This window comes from Cebidichthys violaceus, unplaced genomic scaffold, assembly GCF_023349555.1.
Source record: "Cebidichthys violaceus isolate CVI_PGR_0920_01 unplaced genomic scaffold, fCebVio1.0.p SCAF_23, whole genome shotgun sequence".
Classification (NCBI taxonomy): Eukaryota; Metazoa; Chordata; class Actinopteri; order Perciformes; family Stichaeidae; genus Cebidichthys; species Cebidichthys violaceus.
The window spans coordinates 1,533,094-1,556,774 of record NW_027176406.1 but is presented as its reverse complement, the minus strand read 5'-3'; the positions used below and the strand labels follow the sequence as shown (position 1 = coordinate 1,556,774).

At 40.4% G+C, this 23,681-nt stretch overlaps 3 protein-coding genes across 4 annotated transcripts; 2 read left to right on the top strand and 1 right to left on the bottom strand.

Moving 5' to 3' along the window:
- The first annotated feature begins 438 nt into the window (after positions 1-438).
- On the top strand, positions 439-4,190 carry polr3h (polymerase (RNA) III (DNA directed) polypeptide H). Its single transcript, XM_068718531.1, has 6 exons — positions 439-787; positions 1,581-1,677; positions 1,956-2,042; positions 2,694-2,757; positions 2,921-3,155; positions 3,360-4,190. The coding sequence occupies exons 1-6, from the start codon at positions 677-679 to the stop codon at positions 3,408-3,410; spliced, it is 645 nt and encodes a 214-aa protein (XP_068574632.1). The 5' UTR covers positions 439-676; the 3' UTR covers positions 3,411-4,190.
- A 390-nt stretch (positions 4,191-4,580) lies between these two features.
- Positions 4,581-11,304, top strand: LOC137878286 (cold shock domain-containing protein C2-like). The gene is made up of 4 exons (XM_068718532.1): positions 4,581-5,084; positions 7,081-7,493; positions 8,737-8,859; positions 9,430-11,304. Exons 2-4 carry the CDS (start codon positions 7,312-7,314, stop codon positions 9,590-9,592), a joined length of 468 nt encoding a protein of 155 aa, XP_068574633.1. The 5' UTR covers positions 4,581-5,084; positions 7,081-7,311; the 3' UTR covers positions 9,593-11,304.
- A 741-nt stretch (positions 11,305-12,045) lies between these two features.
- Positions 12,046-20,703, bottom strand: LOC137878287 (phosphomannomutase 1-like). Of its 2 annotated transcripts, none has more exons than XM_068718533.1 (8): positions 20,297-20,703; positions 19,335-19,452; positions 18,359-18,435; positions 17,845-17,936; positions 17,626-17,725; positions 17,020-17,095; positions 14,413-14,528; positions 12,046-13,500 (listed from the first exon to the last, which is right to left on the bottom strand). In XM_068718533.1, exons 1-8 carry the CDS (start codon positions 20,378-20,380, stop codon positions 13,378-13,380), a joined length of 786 nt encoding a protein of 261 aa, XP_068574634.1. In that variant the 5' UTR covers positions 20,381-20,703; the 3' UTR covers positions 12,046-13,377. The 2 variants fall into 2 exon arrangements, with proteins under 2 accessions (XP_068574634.1, XP_068574635.1); XM_068718534.1 differs by having other exon boundaries at positions 14,413-14,498.
- Between the last annotated feature and the right edge of the window lie 2,978 nt (positions 20,704-23,681).

Sequence of the window (23,681 nt, the reverse complement as noted above, 5' to 3'; positions counted from 1 at the left end):
TTTACTGTGTTTACACAGTAGTAAATATATTAGATGTCTGTAATGTTCCATGTCATTGTGGGATGGAATTGTTTATTTCCTTCAGATAGTTTTTAATGGCATTTTGTTAAGGATAATTCAATAGTTGAGACATAAAGGTCTCATTCCTTTAAGAAAACAGAAATCAAAGGGTTGGTACCAGAAAATTTGCATCCATTTGGTTAATATATTTTTTATAAGATAATTATTATAATAATATATATAATAATAATAATAATTATCTTATATAATTATTTTGATCTGTAAAAAGTATAGAAACCAAATAGCACGTTATGGTAATACAAAGAATCACATATATTAAAAATGATACACTGTATAATAGAGCGTCAAAATTGTGCACTGTAGCTTTAAGTTTTGCGACAAGTCGTAAAAACGTATTGTCGTAAACCATCACGTGGTGGCATCATGGATGCGTTTGAGTTTGCCGTAGATTATTATACTTTTATTGGTGTCTTTAGCTAGATTGTGAACAATTGTCGATATTTCTATTTGATCACATCTTTGCAGAAAGACAGGAAATGCTGTCCCGACAGTAGGAGACACCTCGCAGCTCAACTGACAGCTCCGTTCAGTCGGTTCACCGCAGTGTTTGTGTGTGTGAGCGTGTGTGTGTGAGTACCTGCTCACGGTCTACAGCATGTTCGTGTTGGTGGAGATGGTGGACACTGTCAGGATCCTTCCTTGGAACTTCCAGAGACAACTCAACGAGGCCATAGCCGAGGAGCTGAACAAGAAACTGGCCAACAAGGTGCGCGGGTGCGCGTGAGCGTCACTTTGGCTCGATTTACACCACAGTTAACTGTAAAAAAAACAAACTCAACTTTATCACTATTACCTTTTATTTAATGAAGCCATCTCCTAAGTGCAGCAGGATAAATAAGCACAATAATGGACAGACAACGACAAAACACACAGACTCACTATCACATACAGATTCCACAATGGAGATGTTACATTCATCCAATGTGAGATGAGGCTGTCAGATATTGAAGGACTGTAATTAATTCCATTCACACTTAACACTGAAGTAAATCCTACGTCCATATAAATGATTGAACTGTGCTTCAGTTTACTTTTTCTGTTCTGTATCTTCCACCGTGTGTATTATTGGAGACTTAAAGGGACAGTTCACCCCAAAAATAAAAATATACATATATTTTTCCTCCTACCTGTAGTGCTATTTATCAGATTGTTTTGCCTAGTTTTGGAGATATCGGTCTGCCTTCTTTGGGATGTAATGGATCTATGTGGAACTCTGCTTGTGGTGCTCAAAAGCACCAACAAAAATTACATTTTAGAAACTCAACAGCAATGTGTCCTTCCTGAAATCATGATAACTCAAGATAACCCACAACAGTTAAGATCTGTGGGTTATTTTGAAAAAGATGTATTTTTGACTGAGCATGTGAGTTAGAATAGTGCACTGTATGTATTGTATGTTAAAGTTAAGCAGATAACAAGGCAGTTTTGCTTATTGAAATGTGTGGAATATTGTAATTTCTGCGTGTCTGCATTACTCTGACCTCCTTTCTTTACCTCAGGTGGTCTTCAACGTGGGCCTGTGCATCTGCTTGTACGACATCACTAAACTGGAGGATTCCTATATATTCCCCGGGGACGGAGCCTCACACACTAAAGGTATGATGAGGCTCTCTCATTTCTTCATGTACTGTATTTTCACTACAGCTTTAGATTTTAGATGCATTGCCACATTTTGCAACGCCAGTCCTTCCACTTAGTTTTGTAGTTTTAATTTGTTCATGATACATTTGGTCTCTCGGTGTCCTGTTTAGCCCTGCTAAGAGTAAACTGCTGTAGGACATAGTTTATTGTTAAAGGGAGGGTTGATGGACGGTGTATCGGCTGTGAATGACTTCGCTGAACGGTTCCCATCTTCCTTTTGGTTTTTCTTTCAGTTCATTTCAGGTATGTTGTCTTTCACCCTTTTCTCGATGAGATCCTGCTCGGCAAGATCAAGTACTGCAGTCAAGAGGGAGTTCATGGTAACTTCTGTCTTTCCATCTCCGCATGTTTGATTCAATCTCCAGAAATGTATTATCTGATTAATTCTCAAGGCTCAAGGTGACGTAGCATCTTGTTTTGTTCGACCAACAGTCCAAAGCCCAAAGATATTGAATTTGCAATACATTAAAACAGAGAGAAGCAGCAAATCCTCACGCAGAAGCTGGAAATAGCAAATATTCACCCTCTGTTTGAAAAATACATAAATTAATATTTATTGTCAAAATAGTTGTCGAGACATTTTCTGTAGATCTACTAATTGATTCATTCACTAGTTGTTTCTCTATAAAGAATAAATTCAAGTAAATTTGTAATTAGTCATCTGTAGCAGATAACATTGTATATCCACGTCATTTATTGATTTATTTTTGACATATTTTATTCATTTAGTAATGCTGTAATCTTCACTATTCCACTTACGTGAGTTTTAATTTATGTGAGTTTTTTTGGTCCACTTCCTTTTTCTCACCTCTTTTATACAATATGACTTGAATATTGAAATGATTATGAGATCTGGTGTATATATTAAATCGTTAGAAACGTTCGGCCTGAAGGCTCCCATGTCTCTGCTTATACGTCCACCAGAAGACACAGAAGCACTGCGGTAAGACTGTCACCTTTCTGTTTCACAGTGACGATGGGCTTCTTTGACGACATTCTCATTCCACCTGAGTCTCTTCAGCAGCCCGCCAAATTGTATCCTGACAGAAAATGTTCCTATAAACGAAGAGCTGTCATTTTTACCTTCAGAACAGTTTTGCCATGTGCATCACATCACGAGACTATGTAGGCTCTGATCTAGAATTGATTGTGAGTGCAGTTTAAGTAGCAGCCGAGCCGTCCTTAGCTCCAGCCTCAGCGATGAAGCGGAGCAGGTCTGGCTCTGGGAATACGAGACGGACGAGGGGGCCCACGACCTCTACATGGACCAAGGGGAGGAGATCCGTTTTCGGGTGACGGATGAAGTCTTCGTGGACACCTCGCCGACGGGCCCGGCCGCCGCAGCGACGGACACGCCGGCACAACCGGGACAGTCGACGGCTCCGCCAGCGGAGGCCAGTGAGGAGAAGAAAGAGTCACCGTACACTCTGATTGTAAGAAAACGCCTCATGACTAACACACATTTACATCACCAACATCACCAACTTCATGGGAAAACTTCTGAACTGTGTGTCGGATAAAAGCGGAAAATTCAGTTGGAATTGTGATTGAATCAGACCCTTTGTATTTTGAAGTTGGGTTTTCTCACTAATGTCACTTTTTCTCTTCCAACCTCACCCATTGCGCTGTTGTTCCAGGGGACCATCTGTGACCCGGGGCTGGGGCTGCTGTCATGGTGGAACAGTTAGCGCTGCAGCGGAGGAAGGAGGACATTTGGTGGTTACGAACAGATCGGTCACCGTGACTGATCGGAGAGGCGGGGGACGGCCGGCTGGAGACCCAGAAGCCACTGGTTTGGATACAGAAGTGGAGGCACAAAGTGGAGCTCTCTGAACCAAGATGCTGTTGGTGTAAAGTGACTGATGTGCTCCGCCACGTTGAGACTGATTGTGTTGTAAATAATGCCCTGAACATACCAGCTCCAGGTCGACGTGTGAAATTGACCTTGTATTTAAAAACAGAATCAGTTGATTGACATTTACGTTCATTTAGTGTATTTCACATGAAAATTGCCCCCCCAATTCAAAGGAAAACATTTATTATGTCTTTAATTATTTAAGTCATAATGTCATCACTACTTTAGTATCATAGTCGGACATACACAGGTCACAAAATCTGACTTAATGGGTCAAAGTAGGTGCTGTTGAACACTGAACAGCACTTGTCAGGGATGAATAAAGTTGGTGCCTAATGATGCCTGAGAGCTTACGAACACTCATGAGGTTAAAGAGGAGAGAAATAAGGATGAGTGATACATGGGACAAATTATACCGCATTTGTATCATCAAGATCCAAACAAAGGTAACATTGCTGCAATTAAAAAAACAACAAAAGCTTAAAATATTAACTTTTTATTTCAAATGTTTCCTCAAACAGGCTTTTGTGCTCGCTTCCTCAGTTTATGAAACAGCCTTGTTCTAGTTTGTTGCTGTTTTGTCTGCCAGTAAAAGGACCTATCATCAGCGTGAGTGGTTGTGATTTGTCATATGATTATAGGAAGTGTATCAGAAAACGGATTAGCGGCCAGCCTTTCAATCCCACTGTTCAAAGGCCACAGTCCTGCTTGTTTCTGACAGATCTGCTCTGTCCACTCGTCATGTCGGTCAGTGTTTGTTTAGCAACCCACACACTTGTGTTTGTTGTACAATCAGACACGTGTGTGTGTGTGGGTGGGTGGTGGTTCATGTGACAACTGCATGGCCAGTAGATGTTTGTCTCAGTTGATTGTTGTGAAACTAGGTCAGACTGTACAGAGTTTTTATCAACAAAAATACATGGTTTGCATGTGAACCTCCTTGCAGAAATATCGCCTATACAGCAAGCTTAGCGTAGCTTTACATTTGATCTCTCATCACATGCACATGCCAGCATTAGACATTAACAGTATTTTATTTTAATTTTTTGCTGGTATGTTCATGTGATGATCCATTGCATCACTGGAGTCAGTATACCCCATAAAACCCCCTTTAGAGCAGCACATGAACAGCTGCGTAACACAGGGAATTTTTGTTGTTTTTTAAAAAATCATAGTAAAAACAAATAATACCTCTGAGCACACTGTTCCCTCAACCGATTACACACAAGACAAGGAATGAAGAAAGTCCTTTTCTACACACACACACACACACGCACACACACACACACACACACACACGCGCTCACAGAGAGTCGCATCACGCCATCGGAATCTCCGCCAGCTGCGCAGACTCAGCAGCCCCTCACATCGTCACATCAGGGTTTTCCGTCGGACTGCGCTGATTTAGTCGACTTATTTATTTAATAACTCGTTATATAATACACACCGACTTAAAGCACTCACTCACACACGCGGATCGTCCTCAACCCATAGCGCGCCAAATGCAGTAAGTAACATTTATGTGAATATATGCTGAGTCCGTGCAGGGGGGAGTGTGCCAGTGTGGCTTTGTTTTGGGATCGGAACAATGTATTCTCTGCATGCTCGACAGAACAACCGCTGAATAATAGAGACAGCTTTTATTATGAGCTATATTCATCTGTGATTGTATGGAGCACTGGTCGGTGTAACATCTCCACCATATTTGACCGTCAGGTGGTCACAATGAACGGACCTCTCACCCTGCTTTTGTCCAAGTTGTATACTGTCAAATAGCATCGACGGCTTTTTTCCCCCACGTTTCACACGTTTTTGACAATTTGCGGATATCATTAGGGCTGTCATTTTGGTATTCATTTATTGAAGTTTTTTACTAGATAGGCAAAAATAGAACGAGGGAAAAGCAAATGAATAAAATATGGGATGTTATGGTGGTTCTCTGATGTATAAGATAAGTGTATGAATTCAACTGAACTCCACAAACACACATTTCATATACACACTGCCTTGGGATAATCATGGAACGGGGACCATGACCCTCTGTGGCTTAATTTCTGCACATCCAGATGTTCTCCTGCTGGTGTCTGTGAACTCTGAGTCGCTCTCAAAGTAGTTTCTCATCATGAAGCAGTCTGGTATTGATCATGTAGGCTTCTTTGTAACGTTCCCTGTGCTAACGCCGTGTCATTAGGATTGTAGTACTCCTGTAAGATGTGCAATTGTTCATTTGGGAACGGGGCACTGACGTCACGAACGCACCACTGGAGGCGGTGTTCTGCAGCTGTTCTGACGTCACGAGCTCGGCCTGCATCATTACAGGCGAGAGGAGTGGGCGTAAAAGACACGTAGGCTCGTTTGGAAAACGACACGATGTTTGTTGTCCGGACTACGTTAATGGGTTTTTTGGGGGGGTGAATTCACCCTTTAGTGCTGACAGGAGATCAGTCATTTGCCTCTTATCCTAACCTTGAAAAAAAACACAGTGGGGAAAAACCCGGATTAGGAGTTATTGAAGGGCAAGGTCACCTGACTAAACACGATATGTTGCGGATTTTAGTATTAAGGAATGATGATCAACACAGATGGACAGAGGAATAATTCCCCAGTTCTCCCGAACTGGATATTGGATTAAGAGCACACTGTGTTACTCTGATATAGAATATACACCGCAATGATGCTGCTCTGTAATACACTGAACAACGGGAATGCAAGTCGAGTAGATTCATACGATGCTTTGGGCAGCTTCAGCTAGAAACCATGTAGTATAACAGTCATGGGGGATTGCCCGGAAATGCAGTTTGTTACCAACTGAGCCGAGGGAACATTCTAAGGCTGCAGGTGACAAAAAGAAAATTGGTGTTTTTTGCATCAAATTCAATTTGGGGCTGGATTTAAAGGGGCACTCCACCAATTTTACATCCCATACTTGGCATGAGAGCTCAGCTAAGTGTAAAGTCTTCAGTGGATGTTTTTTTTTTGTCAGATCAGAGAAAATAACCCTGATGATGTCATCGGGGTATCTCAGGTGTGGGGTGTGTGTGTGTTGGGGATTTCCTTTGAGATGAAAACATGCAATTGATCTGCATCATGGGAAGTGTAGAATCTGCCATGTTGGAGCCATATTATTTTGATCATTCTTATTAAAATATATCCCTAGCAAGTTCCCCAACTTTAGGATACAAGATAATCACTGGAATGGACTTGATTTAAAGGACTTGAGAACTGACTGAGGAGGCTTCACCTCAACATCTATTTAGCTCTTGGAAGGATTTTTATCTAATAACATGAATTTGACATGTAATGGTAAAACAATATATTCCTAGACAAAAGGAAAGAACAGTTGCACCTCACAGGTCCCTTATTTGCATGATGTTTCTGACTTGAACAGACCTATTCTCGGCAGGATGACCCCTCCCGTCCCCCCTTTCCCCCATCAGGTCTAAAGCCACATGACAACTCTCTGATCCTCATCCATTCTCTCCCTGTCGTCTTTCTCTTCACAGCCTGGCCTCCTGACAGACTTGAAGTGACAGCCCTGACCTGGATAGCGGCTGTGCCTCTTGTCCCACACTGAGGCAGGCCTCTCCAAGCAGAAGGACTCACAGATAGACCAGCGGACAGACGCCTGTGTCAGCAGCCCTTCGGCAGCCTGTGGCTTCAATAGTAGCAGCAGCGTCCAACACTGCATCCACACCATCCTCCCTCATCTTCCTCATCCCTCTGTCACTTCTGACATGGCAGACCCCAGCCTCACGTCGCCCTCTAGGATCCCGCTGCGCTCCCCCAACACCTCCCTCAGCCTCTCCTTCCCCTTCCTGAGGGAGAGGAGCCGTATATGGGAGGAGGGGAAAGAGCAGCCGCTGCCTCGGGATTTGCCCAGCCCGTTGCCAACCAAACGCAACCGCACCTACTCAGCGTAAGTACGATTAGTTTATTCACCAATGTGGTGGAGAGAAGACATTTAACAAACACACACATTTGAGTTTTTCCATTTAATTTAAACTTCACTACATTTCAGAGAACATATTTCTTTTTACTCCACTAAATATACTAAAGCTTTAAGTCCCTGTAGCAAATCAGAACTAATAATGGGATCAAATCACTTAATGCTAATGTACAATTAGCAAGAGTGGGTTGAGGTTGCAGGTGGTCAAAAAAACACAGTATAGAGACTGGTATTTTCGAGACAGATGTTTGTGTCCCAAAGTTATGTTAGTGATGTTTGTGACATGTGTTCCCTACTTATGTTCTGTTGTGTAGGTTGTACTTAGTCCATGTAGCTATTTTAAGCCCAACTCATGATGTTTTTCCTGCACTATCTAAGTGGTTTTGTTGCCTAAACCTAAGTTTAAGTGCGCCAAATCATTCCTTTTTTTGTTTGAATTGCCGACCATGTAGCAACCATGCGCTGGGCTACCCAGTGCGTTAGAAAGTGCCGCCAACGGGTCTGACAAACAGTCAGTATGTGACCAGTCGGAATGAGAAGGTTGTTGTTGCTTGTTGCTACTGTATAACCTATAAACTCACTATAAAGAGTGTCTTTTTAAAAGGGGTACCCATTACTCAAGTTCAATTTTGAATGAAGCTCTTGTACTTGTAAGGGAGTATTTTTGAATTGTGGTATTGTCACATTCTTCTACATAAAGGATCCGACTGTTTCCACCACAGCAACTTGTCGTCAACCAAACTGAAGAAATAATTGATTAACCATCAGCTGTTTTTCAAGCAGAAAGAACATACTGATTTCAGCTTCACTGATGTGAAAGCTGCTTGTTTTAAAAAAAAAAAATCTGACAGGTTGCTGTATTGTGGCGGCTTAGCAGACTGTGATTGGTACTTAAGAAAGATTAAATACTGTACTGTTTACACAGATTAGTATTACACAGATCAATGTTCTCATCTCTGAGTGTTGTGACGTAATGAGGCAGTGTGTAGGAGTTGATGTGGTCAGCTCTTTATCTTCCCTTTAACCATCTTTATCCATTTCTCTGCCTTGTCAAACGGGCCTAAATCCCGAATTGTCTCACATAAAAAAAAGACTATTCTTCTGAACTGCTCCTTCTAGTCTTACTGAAACAATAACAACAGTACATTGTACTGGGATGAGTCATTTCATGCTTAATGTAAGAACTTTATTGTTTTCCTCTCTTTGGCTGCAGTACGGTACGTGCTCACTCAGGTCCCGTGTTTAAGGGCGAGTGTAAGAACTTCTCCAGGTCACAAGGTCACGGCTTCCTCCGACCCTCCCACGGTGGCGAAGACATCTTTGTTCACATCTCCGAGTGAGTGGCAATAACACTTAACACACTCCTATATGATATAATCATACAGATTTCACAGCTGTCGCCTCTGAGATTCATAGCAGGCAAACACACCGCGGCATTAGCGGAATTACAAAAAGCAGCACAGAGTTACTGCAGACCTGCAGTGTCAACTCATTGGACTGCAAGGACTCAGCAAAGAGTACTTTTTATAAAGCAATTTTTTAAATAAAGGATTCTGACACCTGAAATATGCACCTGTCATGCACAGAGAGTACAGCAGTCTGTAGTTATTTTATTGTATCTCTTTATTCAGCACAAGCTGTATGCCAAATGTTATTACAGCCTCGGCAAAAGCAAATTTGTAAAATTACGCCTACTAACACTTCTAAGGCTCAGTAATTAAGACATTGTATCCTGTTTATTGAGCTGGCAAATATGAGCGAGGCAATGTGACTCCCTGGAGTCTCCACTGGTTGAAAGCGTGTTTACATTTTGTCTGTACCCCCCTGTACATCTATATACCAAGACAGAACGAAGCAAGACTCATTTTTACTCATAGTTCATCGCCCTACTTTTGCTCTATTTCAGCATCGAGGGGGAGTATGTCCCAGTAGAGGGCGATGAGGTCACGTACAAAGTGAGTCGGGTCCCTCCCAAGAACCTGAAGGTGCAGGCGGTGGAGGTGAAGATCATACATCTCAACCCAGGGACGAAACACGAGACCTGGTCTGGCCAGATCATCAGCTCGTAGACCTGAACTCCGGGCCTGGTTGGTCGCGCAGGGCTGGGTGGGGATGAGGATGGACCTGTCGTAGGACTGATAACTACAATCTGTGCTAAAATCCTTTCTTTAAAAACATGTTTTATCTACACAGCAAAGGCCCGTGACAATTCATGTGTCGTTGGTGTCCACTTGCAGAGTGGATGCACTGTTCAAAAGCTGTCCACTGCACTGATGAATCTGCTGTGTATGTAAGACTGACCATTTATTCACTGTTAGGAAAAAGACATTTTTAGTTTTATTTATTTATTTATTTGTCATGACAGCAGTAATAAAAGTGAGATTTGAGATGGTAGGGTAAAGTGACTGGCGAAGGATCAAACTGGAAAAGTCTTTTGGGCCTCATTTTTTATAAAGATGAGCCGCGTAAACTATGAAAAACTAGTAAAACTGAGGACATAGTTGTGTTGCAGATCTGCAAACTGAGGCATGACAGCTGAGTGTATGTGCAAGGAAGGAGAGTGACGTAGGACAGAAGGCTGAATTCACTTTTACTTCCCTTCTTTGCCGTTGTTATGCACTTGTTTACTTCACCAGCGTTTCCAGGATGTTGGGTGCAAGTGTGGGTCAGATTATCACAGCCTACACAGTCCAGACTTTGGAACAATGAGAAGAAACTTTGAATTCAAGATTCGAGATAACAGATGTAAACGCAAGTAGTTCAGGAAATTGAAGTTGACGAGTTTTAAGGATTGTGTTGTTGAGTGAGAGGAAGTTGAAATGGCAGGTTGACCAACACAATGACAGTAACCCTAAATATGAATAGTTCTATGTTTGCACCCTAGACAGGACGTCTCATGAGCTCTTTTGGGTTTCAGGTCACCAGTTTAGAAACATGACCATTTAGGACAAAAAAGGGGAAGTTTTATTTTTGAAGTGAGAGGAGTGAGTTCTAAGTTATGAATCCAGTTTGTCTTTGACAGAAAAAGCATGAAGGGAGACCAGGAGTAAAACAGGCAGATCACGTTAAACCAAGCATGAATATTTCAAAAGTTTGAAAAAAAAACAACATACTTTACATTGAATGGAAAGCGACTGCGAGCATTTTCCTGGAAAACGCATATCCTTGGTTGTGTGTCTTGTTTGTGGTTATTTATTTTGATTATTTATTTGATGATTTAATCAGATTTGTGTGTGTCCTCAGATTGCAAGCTCTATATTTTGGGTAAGTACAGTCAAAGCTTGCACTTAAGAAATTTGAACTTCCAAAATGAAAACTGCCAGAAAAACTGCTAAAGACATCACTGTCAGGTTTTTAAAAATTTGTTGTGTTGTTTGAAAAAAATGTCTGTTTTGAAAACTTCCGGGGCCAGATATTGCTGATAAAAAAAAATATTTGTAAATCTCTTTTTCTATTATCAGAAAAACATGTATCTGTGTGTGGTTTATTAAGCGTATCAGTGTGATGGTGAACTACATGACTTCATAGTTGGTGCCAAAAGAGATCAACGTCACATCAACGTTGTTTGTAGTTATTCAGGTTTTGCTCTGTGTGTCAATTTCTATCATGTCTGTTCCATAGAGTATCTATGCATCCTGTCTGTCTGTCAGTGTCACTGTCTGAACTTTACTTTTGATTTATTGAAGGGCACTTTCTTTTGTGGACGAGCCACGGTGGTGGTGATCCCCATGATTACTTCTACTGAGCCTCGAAAGAACATTAAAGCATTTTATGATTCACACGTCTGATGGAAGCTGTATTTCTTTAGTCGCGAGTGAGAGTGAGACTGAGGGAGGAAGAGGAAGAGCGGTATGAACGTTGGTCAACATGTGAGGCTGTCTATAATGAAGAGGTCACAGGTTTGATTTTGACCACAGACATCACATCCTGTCAAAATGTCCCCAGACTGATCAGTATGACAATGATTACTATTTCAATTCATTACATTTTATTCCATCTATTTTGGGATTTCTGAATAAATCAGAGATGTGGGTGGTGTTTTAGGTCTGGAACCATAAGCTCACATATTTAGTTTAATACATTTTCCCACTTTTCTGCATTCAATGCTGCCCCCTCTTTTACAGTGGGGTTGAAAAAAAAAGAATACCAAAAGAAACCAATATAATACAATTAGCAATATTGGTTGACAAGGTTCTGCCTTTGGTGCTGAATATTTGAAATATAAACTCTAGTGCTACTTATCTAGTTATCAGTGACTTAATAGTAGAATAAGTAGTTCACTCCGGTCACATACATTTTTCTACAGACAATCAACACTGAGGTGTCTGATGGTCGTGTGCCTGCCAAAACATAATAGATTAAAAGAGACATTAATGATTGTTAAGGGGAATACATTTTTAATTTGTGCACAAAAACAGCCACAAGTTGAATTGTATTTTATCTTTAAAGCATCTGTGTAGGTGAGATTTGAATGTTTCTGGCGTCTCCCAGTGGAAAAATGTAAAAACACTGAGGCAAAAAAATGAATTTATGATTTATTTCAGAGTTTATGATTTTGTGAGTGAGTTACATGTAAAATGAGCATGTTTAAGGTCTAAGCCCAGTTTGGTTCAACAGGACAAAGAACAACACTTGAAAGCCGAGGTCGGTGACATGATATCAAAAAAGTTTAATCACCATGAATTGAGCCAAATTCCTTTTTTATCCATAAATGACTAAAAAACGACAAGACTGATCTGATTAGTGACACATTATAAGCTCATCTCTGCTTTGCATAAAAGTACTGTCTACATGATCCTTTGAGTCTTTATTGTTGGAGGAGTGTTTACAGTCAGACACAGAACTGCAGCTGATATATGTATGATTTATCAAAAGCCTCATATTTACAATATATAAAGGAGGCATTATTTTTCTGAACCATGACAGAACATTGACCCGTCATGGGAAAATCAAAGTGTCAGTGTTCTCAAATCTTAAGTTACTTTAAAAACACTTTAAGCATCTGTTGAAAATGGCAGGAATATGAAAAAGATTAGCAATACATGCAGTCACCCTGCGTGCAGTCCACGACGCAGCTCGTAAAAATATTTTACATAAAAAGCTGTCATATCAACTGACAAATGTTTGCAGAGTGACTTGGTCACAATAGCTTCATTCACTGGTTAAGATGAATTCATTGAGTCAGTAATGTTCAGTGTTTAAATACAAATCTGATACATTTTCAATGTAAGGGATTACACAGTAAATAAACAATACATCACATCCAGCTCAGAGAGCTGTCGAGACATAAAAATACCTGGAATGATTCCTATATCCTCAACTTCAGAGGAGGACTCACAAAACAAGTAAATGCTTCCTCACCGGCTTTCTCTTTCACTTTTGTCACCTTCTTCAGCAGTGTTCAACAAGACCACACCAACGATTGGTAAGAAAACATGCAAACATCAGTGCAAAACATCATTCTATACGCTTAATTAATTCAGGAGTAATCATTTCCAACACTGCTGAATATTTTAGAATCTCTCATTTCAATTTCATGTCACATGCTACACATCGCAGTGCTGTTACAGTACTGGCACCGTACTTAAAAATGTTCACATACATCAACATGTAACACTTCCTCAGTTTCTGTCCCTTTAAATTAAAAAAAGCAGTTGGATTTATTGCACACATTTAGTCAAATCACCCTGCTGCTGTCTATTTGTATTAAGAGTAATCATATTAATAATATGGAGATGATCAGTAGTACCTTTCAGCAGTTATAATCTCGGTTGGAGTTGCTTGTTGTCATACCAGCAAAGACCCACAAGCGGGTAAAGAGGTCAGAGGAAGAGGGGCAGGGCATTCCAGGACATCAGGGCTCATGTGGCGGAGCCTTAAAGAAAAGCTCCCGACAGAACCGGGCCGTGTCCTCCGGAGAGAAGACCGTGAAACCGATGGTCCGTGGGTCGTTAAAGATTTCATAGTCGTTTCCTCCCTGAAAAGAGAATCATCAAAGATTGCAAACCCTTACTAACATTCTTTCAGCCAAAGCTCTCTGATCTTTAACCTCTGAGCCTGGACAAACAGTTTGATCTGACCTAACACTGAAGTCATGGCCTCATCAAAAGCCATCACTGTAGTCATGTCTCCAGCACCACAGTCAGTCAACTGACCTTTGGAATGTGTTTATGGTTGGCTTTGCAAAAAAGACTTTGTGAAGGTGAACCCCAGAATACAATTGAAGATACTTATCGGAATTTCAGGAGCAGGACCACTCCTCAACCCTACCACTTCCTGCATAACCATAAATACCCGCCCAACCGGCTCCTCCTGTTCCGCTCTTGTATTCGGTACCCCTCCCTCCCTTCCCGCTTTTTCTTTCCTCCTCTCCTCTACGTAGGGTCCTGAGGGGGTTTGCCGTTCCCGGGTGCTATGGTGGATTCCCTATCAAAGCTCCCCACAACTCATTTGGCTAACCGGACAAGCTACATGAAGCTCAAGCCTTGCATCTCAATCACGTTTACCTTCAATATATCTGTTAAACGTTTCTATTTGATGGTGTGGTCCTTGCTAGTGAATGGAATCTTGAAATTGCAAGATCCCTTATTTAAAAGACGTCTTAATGCTGCTGATATTGTAGACAGTGGTGTGAATGAGTGCAAATCCCTGCAGGCAGGTTGCTAAATATTTATGAAAATAAATATAATAAATAAAGAGTGGAGGCTGTTATTGGCAGCTGATTAATGCCCATGGTTTTAAAATGGAGATATTCAACAATCAGTGTAATCTTTAGTTGTCAACATACTTACGACCATGCAGTGTATAAAGAATTTAATTACAGTGTCAGTATCTGTATCCACATCACTGCACCCAGCCCTCCTGTAATTGTTTCCCAGGATGAACTTACATCTGACGTTTCGTTGCCAAAGAAATAGATGGCGTCCAGGCCCTCGCTGTCCAGCAGCTCTAAACACAGTCTCTTGTCCCAGCCCTCTGGGAAAATGTCAAAGCTGATGAGACCACCTTAAAACACATGACCAACAGGACTTTGTTATCATCTTTGTCTTAATTATTTCGTCATATGCGTTGTAATCCTTGAAAAAACATCTTCAACAGTACGATGCATTATAAAGAGGGAAATTAAACATTCGGATATCAGTTGACACGCATTTGCCAATTATTTCAGGAAAGAGCAGACAAAGAAGTGTTCATGTCTGTTTACAACACAATTAGTATGAACCAGTACACTCAATATGTTGCTTTCCCCTTTCGCGTTCTTCCACCTATTTACACTCAACAAGTCTGTCTCTGCAGAACAAACGTTGTTTACTGTCTGAGCAGAGGCTGTGACTGATGGAGGCTTTTGGAGCCCCATAGTTCAGCAGGTACAGACTTGTTTGTTTTAACAGTTGGCAGAGAGCGACACACTGCAGTCAGGAAAAAAAGGAATCGTCACAACTAAACACACACAATGTGTGTCCATTATTGACCAACCAATGCCAAGAACAGTGACAGGCGTGATTACGGCTACAGCTCACAGATAGGGTCATAGATTGCGACGTGTGTTTTGCAACATGTCCAGCTCTGGTTCTCATTACAGCTCGCTGTTCATCACATTTTAAAGGTCACAGAAAAAGCTCTATTGTTGCTCAGCTGGGAGTCGACTCCACAGTTCTACCCAGCACTTCCCTTTCAATCTTCCCTCCCCCTTAAACACTATTCACTGCCTTGTCTCAGCTTAAGAGTTTTAGGAGTCAACAACAAAGGCAACAGCTGAGGGGCATCCAGCCAATCAGAGGGCTGTTTCACTCACCCACCCTCCACACGCCTCCATCTCAAGCACCTTCAACCCCACACACCTCAACTTCAACCACTTCTGGAACCACCCATCCCCCAGCCTGCTGTCTGCTTTTTACATTCCTGAGCAAAGAACAGAGTAGGGCTGCTAAGTTGCTGACAATGTATAGATGTGCCTGTAAACCTTCTCAACCAATTTGCTAAACCCCCAAAATCTAAATTAATTACACAACTTGCCTTTATTAAATACTAATTACTTAAGTTCCAAAGAATATAAAGACAGGAATCTAATAGAACTTTATGAAGCAATATTTGGAAATTAGTAATTTAAGGAATTTAATATTAAACATTCCTCAAAGGGTTTGCTTCTCTTTAACTACATCATCAAGAATCAATACAGGATACAAGCTTTGATGTCACATTATCAGTGTCCCTTATATTCTGTACTCTAAGCTCAGATTGGATAGAATGTTTATACAACACCTATATATAACATTTATTTTTACACATAATATTTGACAACACTGGGGTTGACAGAATAACAATTAAAGGCCTGTGCTTTGACTAATACTAATAATCAGATCTGATACTGTACAAACACATCTCCCCACCTAGACTGATCCCTACTGTTAGCCTGTCAATATCTTTCGTCCATTGTATTTATTTAGATTTTTGAACCTTATTGTTATCTTTTATATTTGCACGCATCCCATTTTGTATTGCAACTGCAGAGCAGCAATTTCACTCATGACGAATAAAGTTTCATGTTGTTTTATCTTCTAAACTTCAGGTAACATGATAGACGTATGCTCAAATTTGTGAACTCAGAAAGCGGACATAACATAAATTCATATTTCCTGTTTGTGCTACGTGCCAAGGATCTAGAACTGGAATTGATTTCAGGAAAAACAAGGCTGTCTGTCTCCTTTGTTTGTCTGTATTGTGAACACCCTCCAGACGTCATCAACTGAGGCTGACACCTCGCAGAGCACGTAAGCAAACATCCATTATCCGATTAACCTTACAGCTGGTGTGTCGCCACAGAGAGACAGGGAACTGTGTGGTTGTGTAATAGTTAACAAAGAGCTGAAAGATGTGCTGTATAACTAGTTTGTCATTAAACTACACTGTCATCAGGAAGACAGCAAGATCCTGAAAGACCACGCTCCAAGAAGACAAAGATGCTGTTGCTTACTCAGAGAGCATGCGTGTTAAAACTATAGTAGATTAGGTAATGTCCAAACATGCTAAACAGCTCTGAGCTTTGTTTAAACTCACATAACTGTATTGTAAATTCTAGTGGTAGTCACAGTTTTCAAGGCTACCATATAATATATAAGAAATGACTTACAAGACAAGTCAAATTCTCATGGAACATTGTCATCTGGTGTTTTGATCCCCTCTTCAGGAGACATTTGAGGGTGATATCAGGGTTCAAAAGGTTAAATACAACGTGTAGTTTGCAGGGGTGTGGACATTAGGACTTTAATGAGTGGTAGAGAGTTAGGATGCACTGACATGAAACCAATTCTTACAGGAGTACCTTCCAATACAGAGTACTGATCCGACACTGCCACGCCCCATTTCCTAAATGTAATTTGAGACCAGTCGGAGTTAGAATTAGTAGGTAAAATATTTCAGGATGTTTTTTTAGCGAGTGCACATGCTTGTAAACTTGAACACGGTTTCTCTGTAAGTGGGTTTTTGACTCTCTCACCTTTAGTGAACTGTAATCCCTTTCCAGCAAACTCCTCTTTCAGGGCAGCCACAAATTTCTCCCTGATCTTCTCCCTCTGTGGAGAAAGAGACAAAGCCGTCAGACTAGGCCAACCATGTTACTGCACACAAGCCGTGTATCTGCATTTAACACACTTAGAACTATTATCTGCTCCGTTCACCAGATGTTAAATGTGTGCAATCTGTCATGCACAGGCCAAGTTGGTTCATATAATCTGAGTATACAGGATCTAGCTGCATAAATGTTAGCGGGCAGCTGAAGGGTTAAACCTCTCCTCCTCTGCTCCTATCTGCTTCCTCCATGTCGCCTGGCTCTGTGAACCATCAATGGGCGGCCTGTTAAGCGGTCCTGAAAGCTCAACATTGTTTGACCTCTCTCTGTCTACTTAATTGAGCACATTTCATGGAACCGAGAGCGGGAGACGTGACTAGTCCGTGACTCTCAGTGACTCTCAGTGCCTGATGTGTTAAAAATGTACAGCTTGTTTAATTTGGCTACTGTGGATTTTAATTAAGTTACAGTAGGTTTCAATCTCATTGCAAATCAGGCAAATTTGCACTAATGCACTAATGGCAAGTCTTTTACCTTGTCGATTTCAGAGAATTCAATTCGCTCCTCCAGTGTGCAGCTCCGACCAACGGGGGAAATGTTGAGCATTCCATTCCTGAACTCAATGAACGTTCCCCTGCCGGCAAAAAAGGACATGCTACTTGTTGAGGGGACTTAAGTGAGGCAGAAACCTGGATTGGGTTTAAAATAATGCCAAGTGTGTGGCCTGTTTCATAAGGTTGGTCAAAGTCTCACCTTTTCTTTGGCAGCTTGATGAGCCCCATGTAGCTGAGGCAGAAGTTGATCAGGTCCTGCAGCAGCTCCTCTCCGATCTGGTTCTGTATCGCCTAGAGGAAGAAACTGCACTTTATTCCTAAACACATGACAGGCTTTGCTCTGTCCCATTGTTGTGACTGGTGACTGACACTGATGACATTTGTTTTTTGCCCTGAGGATCTGGCTTGTCAAGATGCAGGAAAAAAAAGTCACCTTGATAGATTCATAGTCGTAAGTGGGTCTTTTTCCTTTTTTTTTCTCTCCCCTTTCCACTCTTCAGCTATTGTCTACTAAACATAACCAGGATAATTCATTATATCACTTGTCTTATTTCTTTGTCCGTAAACATACGTTTCATCACACAAAATGTGAAGCATGTACTGTACGTCATACAATCATGACTTCCTATGTGTTTTTCTCGAAATAGATAATGTGTTGAATACTAGGTGATATTGTCACTTAACATGAAAGATGGGACTGAATGTTCACTTACATGCTTCGAGAGGAGTTTCCCATCTTTGTATTGCACTGTCCCGTTCTCAGCAAAGACATAGTCAAACTTTTGTATCACTGCAAGAGAGGAGACAGATGGAACGTTTCTAAATGTGCTCATCTGGTTCTTTAAAACACACACACACTCAATTAAATTAACAGTGGCTCTTCCACTAAGGCCTGAATATGAATAAGAATGGAACAGCCTGCTATTTTTACCTGGTAGCAGATTACAGTGTATGTAACACTGCCTGGAAAAGCCAAGTTTAATCTCTCTGACCTTCCCATTCACTTTAGCCTGTAACTGCCCTGCAAACAACTATCTGCAGGAAGAGTCTATAACTTTGCCTGAATAACAATGGCTTAGATCAATTTACCGTCAATAACACAGCATTCACATCCAAAACAGCATAATCCAGCATAATAAAAGCATGCAGAAGACGATTATAAAATAACTGCCGGATTGTGTGTGACAAATAACAATCAAATATTCCTCTAGCTGGGCTAAAAATGTAATAAAAGTGTTATTGGAATTAACTGAGTCATTTTTTGACTTCACATTATACTGCAGCAACAACAGCATCTGCTGCAAATGTGTGCATCACAAAGTATAAAAAGATTCACCTTTCAGCACACTTGGCAAGGTTATGAAACCACATGGCTCAACATTTACATTGCTGTTATACCTTAATATATATTTACAGATAAAGGAAGTAAAGGGTGATCAGGCTTGTGTTATCCTTTCTTATACTGGGTCTGTGAGAAAGATGCTGTGTTACTCTCTATAAAGCTGCATAATGGCCTAAATCCCATCACCAAGGACCATCCTCTCAGCTCCACTCTCTGTGGACTGGTGTCCAATTAAGCAGAAGTTACACTGAAAAGGGTCAGGTCATGCAGTGTGAGCCAGCTGAGTAAATGATACAGCATGCAGTGAGTAAACCATCTGTGGTTCAGACAGGAAGAGGACTGCTCACCATCATCCCCCTCCCCGAGCTGCTCAGCTATCTTGGAGTAGTCGGACCCTCCCACGATGCCGATCTTCACTTTCCTCCGCAGAGTCTGGAAAAACTCATCCAACTGTGGGTCGATTTTCTGCAGATTACAGTAAAATGTATGGCACATTATCGGTACATACCAGTGTTAACTGGTAGAGCTCGCTCTCAACCCCCCCCCCCCCCCACACACACACACACACACACATGCATAAACCATCATTAAAAAGACAAATCTGTGTTATTGAAGCATCATTACATAGAACAGAGAACAATGAACAACACTGCAGAATTTGCCTTTGTAATATAATATGGCACAGATTTCCAATTATTCCAGCATATGGAAGACAAGCTCTCAGCTGCACCACATTGTGTAACACACACACACACACACACACACACACACACACACACACACACACACACACACACACACACACACACACACACCAGTTACCTTAAATGAACCCAAACATTCAATGGGCCAATGAATAAAGGAAGGAAAAAAGGCAGAAGCACGGAGCAAAAAGCATTATAAAATAAATTGGACTGAATAATAGAAGAAATACTTTATCCTTTAAACCTTACATCATTTACTAAATGACAAAAACACCCCAAAACTAGGTTTAGGAAAATGGCATTTATGTCAGTTTTCCTTCAGTGAATCTAAAGTATATTATAAAAAAAACTCTTAGAGTCAGTGACAGTATCAGGGCAGTTTCCATGTGTGTTTTGACAGAACATAAATAGGCCACCAGACGTCATGTTAGGAAGACACCGTGTCCTCTCACAAACTGTCTCACACTCTGAAAATAATTGGGAGGCAATTCCTGAAGGGAGAAGAGCGAGAGGAGCAGGAGCTGCAGCGAAGCAGGGAGCTGTTATGAAAGCTTATAATAACCAATAACCTATATTATCGACTTGGATGGGAGAGAGCTGCTCACCTCTCGAGGTGCTGTCAAAGTACCGTCCACATCAAACAGGCAGAGGATGTTTCGGTCGGACGAGAAGCCGTCTGATTTCTCCATTTCTTCTTCTCTTCGAGTTTTTCTTCTTTACAAATTCCACGTGTCACAGGTCCACGCTCGTGCAAATAAACACGTAATAATACACATTCACGCGACGGAGAAAATAATCAAAGTATCCAACAGCCAGTTTAAAGATCCAAATAAATAAAATAGACTTTAAGGTTTTGAAGATGGTAAATTAAATCTCCTCGAGCGCGCTGGCTCCTTTTTCTTCTTTAGCTTCTTCTTCGTGTCTACAGTCCTGCTGTCACGGCTCGGTTCGGATCAGCCGGGTTGACCTAAACCGTCAAGCTCAACGAACACGGCCCGTTGGACGTGTTCTGTTTCTTTTGCAACACTGTACGCTACACACCCGGCAGCCAATCACAGCCAGGGTGCCTTGACGTAACCAAGTGGGCGGGGCGGTTCAGTCAAGAGCCAGCTGACCTTTTACCTACAAGAGAAGGAGTGGAGTGATGGATGCAGAACAGAAACAGACCAGGAAACAACAGAGGATAAGTCGTATAAACTGTTTTTTTCTGGAGTAGAGTAGTATCTAATTTATGAAGAAACACCAGAGGGACTTAATACTAATGAATACAAATCATGCATGAGAATAAGAAGTAAAAAGTTATTAATAAACAGATCTAAAGCATGGAGCAACATAATAATTATTGTGACTGGTTTGATTAATTTGGGACTGTAATTGAGTAAATTAAAATACAATAAAAAACAATTTTTATGTTGCAGGCTGTTCCTATTATGTTTGAGATCTTAAGAAATAATGAGAAACACAAATCCTATCCCTGATTTTATGACAGATTTTTAAGAGGTTGCATAACACATTCTAATTAGTAAAATTGTTTTGTTACATTTCACAGAAAATGCTGTGCAATGCAACAAAAGTATGGTTGTTTTACAGTCATCAGACTTAGTTTTTATTGTTTCATTTTGAAAGTCAGTCAGTTAAGACATCTTCAGGCTCAGATAACATGAACCCTCGCCTGAATTTGTTTTCTATCTCTATACCTTCATTAGCTACTTTACAACATTGTCATCTTTGCAGCTGACAGACAGGACTTCTGGTGTACAATGAGACTTCAACTGACACAATGCTTGTGGGACCTGATAGGAGCCCAAACACCCCCTCTTGCTGGATTAGTGTAACCATTTGCAGAGCCAGGGCTTTGTGTGTACACCAGGTTTTTCTCAGTAAACACTCAGAATGGACAGCAGTCGGACTGTGTGGAGACAACTGCTGAATTTGATTAGGTTATGATTACATAATATGACATAACATTATGTAGAATTAGATTAGGTTTGAATCAATTACATTACAATATCAAAAAAATATTTAGATTAGAATAAATTATTGAAGGTTAGATTAGATAAATTAAGTTAAATTATGGTAGATTAGATTGCTTTAGATTAGATTATATTAGTTTAGTTTACTTTAGTTTAGATTAGATTAGTTTAGATTAGATTAGATTAGATTAGATTGGATTAGATTAGATTAGATTAGTTTATATTATATTATATCATATTAGTTTTGATTATATTGGATTATATTATATTACATTAGGTGTTTTTAGACTACATTAGATGAGGTTAGATAGATTAGTCAGGAATATATCATGTGCATTTGATTTGATTACATTCAATTAGGTTAGAATAGATAAAATAGATTATTCTTTAATTATTATCCTTTCAGAAACACCTCAGAGCATTACAGACAGTTCAGAGACTGACAGGTGACTCACAGGTGCCAACCGTAAACCAACAGACAGTGATGCACTGCGGTGCAGAGCTGGTGCCTTTTTGAAACGGGTCAAAAAAAGACTCACCCAAACAAATATTATGTGGCATTTTGTATTAAATGATACTTAATCTGTATTTATAAAACAACTCTCTCAAATGTATCAATCAAGTTAACACCATGTTATTTTCTGAGCATGAGGAAAATGGTCATTATGAAATTCCCAGCAAATGTTTTGTATACATATACTGGTGGTGTCTTATGAATCCATGGGACGCTGGCAGCTTTTTGGTCCATGGAACCAACACATCCACAAGAGGGCAGAATGGCAGCGAGACAGAGATGGTACCACTCAAGAGTGGTATTGTGCTCTCTGAAACACTCATTGAATTACTGTCTATCAGGCAATTACCCCAATCCAGAACTCCCAGTTAAATACTTATTATATAGCTAATTTCTTACCATACACATACACATGAAGTTCTTGGAAATAAGAAAGACTTTATTGCGTCGTCCTCAACATCATTATGTTCACAAAACTACACAAAACTAAAGAAGTTAAGATTGAATTCTTTAATAACATATGATGAAACACTTTGAAGGATTCTTTCCGAGGGCAGTTTTGCTATAGGTGACAGGCTTAATGCTGGCACCATAAATCACTTGTATGTTTTATCTTTTCCACATTTCACAGCTATCATAAATCACCACTGCATGGACACGAGCTTCAGAATAAGTGATAGTGTCGGAACACAAACAAATTTGACCCATTTTTTGGTTTAGTACGTACAATACATATATTTTATGTATCTTTGCATATAAGGTACCATTATATGTTTTGTTTTCACCATGCTGAATAACCTTTTAGCATTTATGTCTGAGTTTCAGAGTTCCCTTCAGTGTGGTGAAAGTCAAAACAATTGCTGTCAATAAGGTCAGGCAGTTATTTATGTGCCTGGTTTATTAGTAAGATGCCGATTGATATGGTTATAAATTATTGACTAATCATAAACAGACTAATCATTAGCCTCTGAAATAATGAACATGCCTCTTTATCTGACTTCGACCTCAATCCCCATGTTTCCTAAGCAAACGGGGTCCTATAGCTTTAACCTTTATTCAAGGGTTAAGACTGGCTTTAAAAAAAAGTGGTATCGTCTAAACATCCCATGAATCCTCGAGTTAATCTGTCTCTCAATTCTTAACTTCCTTAACCTGTCCCTTTCCCCAAGGCTCATTAGTTCCTATACTGAAGATGTCAATCTTTAAAGGGACAGTTAATCCCAAAGTCAAAAATACACATTTTCCCTCTTACTTGTGTTACTGTTTATCAATCTAGATTGTTTTGGTGTGAGTTGCCTGTTTTGAATATATTGTCCATAGAGATGTCTGCCTTTTCTTGAAAATAATGGTACTATATGGCGCTCAGCTTGAGGTGCTCAAAATGCCAAAAAATACATTTGAAAAACTCAACAACAAGGTCTCTTTCCAGAAATCATGCCCTGGTTACTCAAGATAATCCACAGACCTTGTTGTGAACAGTTTAATGTAGGAACTATATAATGT

Coding starts and splice junctions, on each gene's coding strand:
- polr3h (XM_068718531.1), top strand. CDS start 677: ATGTTCGTGTTGGTGGAGATGGTGGACACTGTCAGGATCCTTCCTTGG. Junction 788..1,580: donor ACAAGAAACTGGCCAACAAG/GTGCGCGGGTGC, acceptor TCTTTACCTCAG/GTGGTCTTCAACGTGGGCCT. Junction 2,758..2,920: donor CTTCAGCAGCCCGCCAAATT/GTATCCTGACAG, acceptor CTCCAGCCTCAG/CGATGAAGCGGAGCAGGTCT.
- LOC137878286 (XM_068718532.1), top strand. CDS start 7,312: ATGGCAGACCCCAGCCTCACGTCGCCCTCTAGGATCCCGCTGCGCTCC. Junction 7,494..8,736: donor CGCAACCGCACCTACTCAGC/GTAAGTACGATT, acceptor CTTTGGCTGCAG/TACGGTACGTGCTCACTCAG. Junction 8,860..9,429: donor ATCTTTGTTCACATCTCCGA/GTGAGTGGCAAT, acceptor GCTCTATTTCAG/CATCGAGGGGGAGTATGTCC.
- LOC137878287 (XM_068718533.1), bottom strand. CDS start 20,380: ATGGAGAAATCAGACGGCTTCTCGTCCGACCGAAACATCCTCTGCCTG. Junction 18,436..19,334: donor GCTCGGGGAGGGGGATGATG/GTGAGCAGTCCT, acceptor CCTCTCTTGCAG/TGATACAAAAGTTTGACTAT. Junction 14,529..17,019: donor GGGATTACAGTTCACTAAAG/GTGAGAGAGTCA, acceptor ATGTGTTTTAAG/GTGGTCTCATCAGCTTTGAC.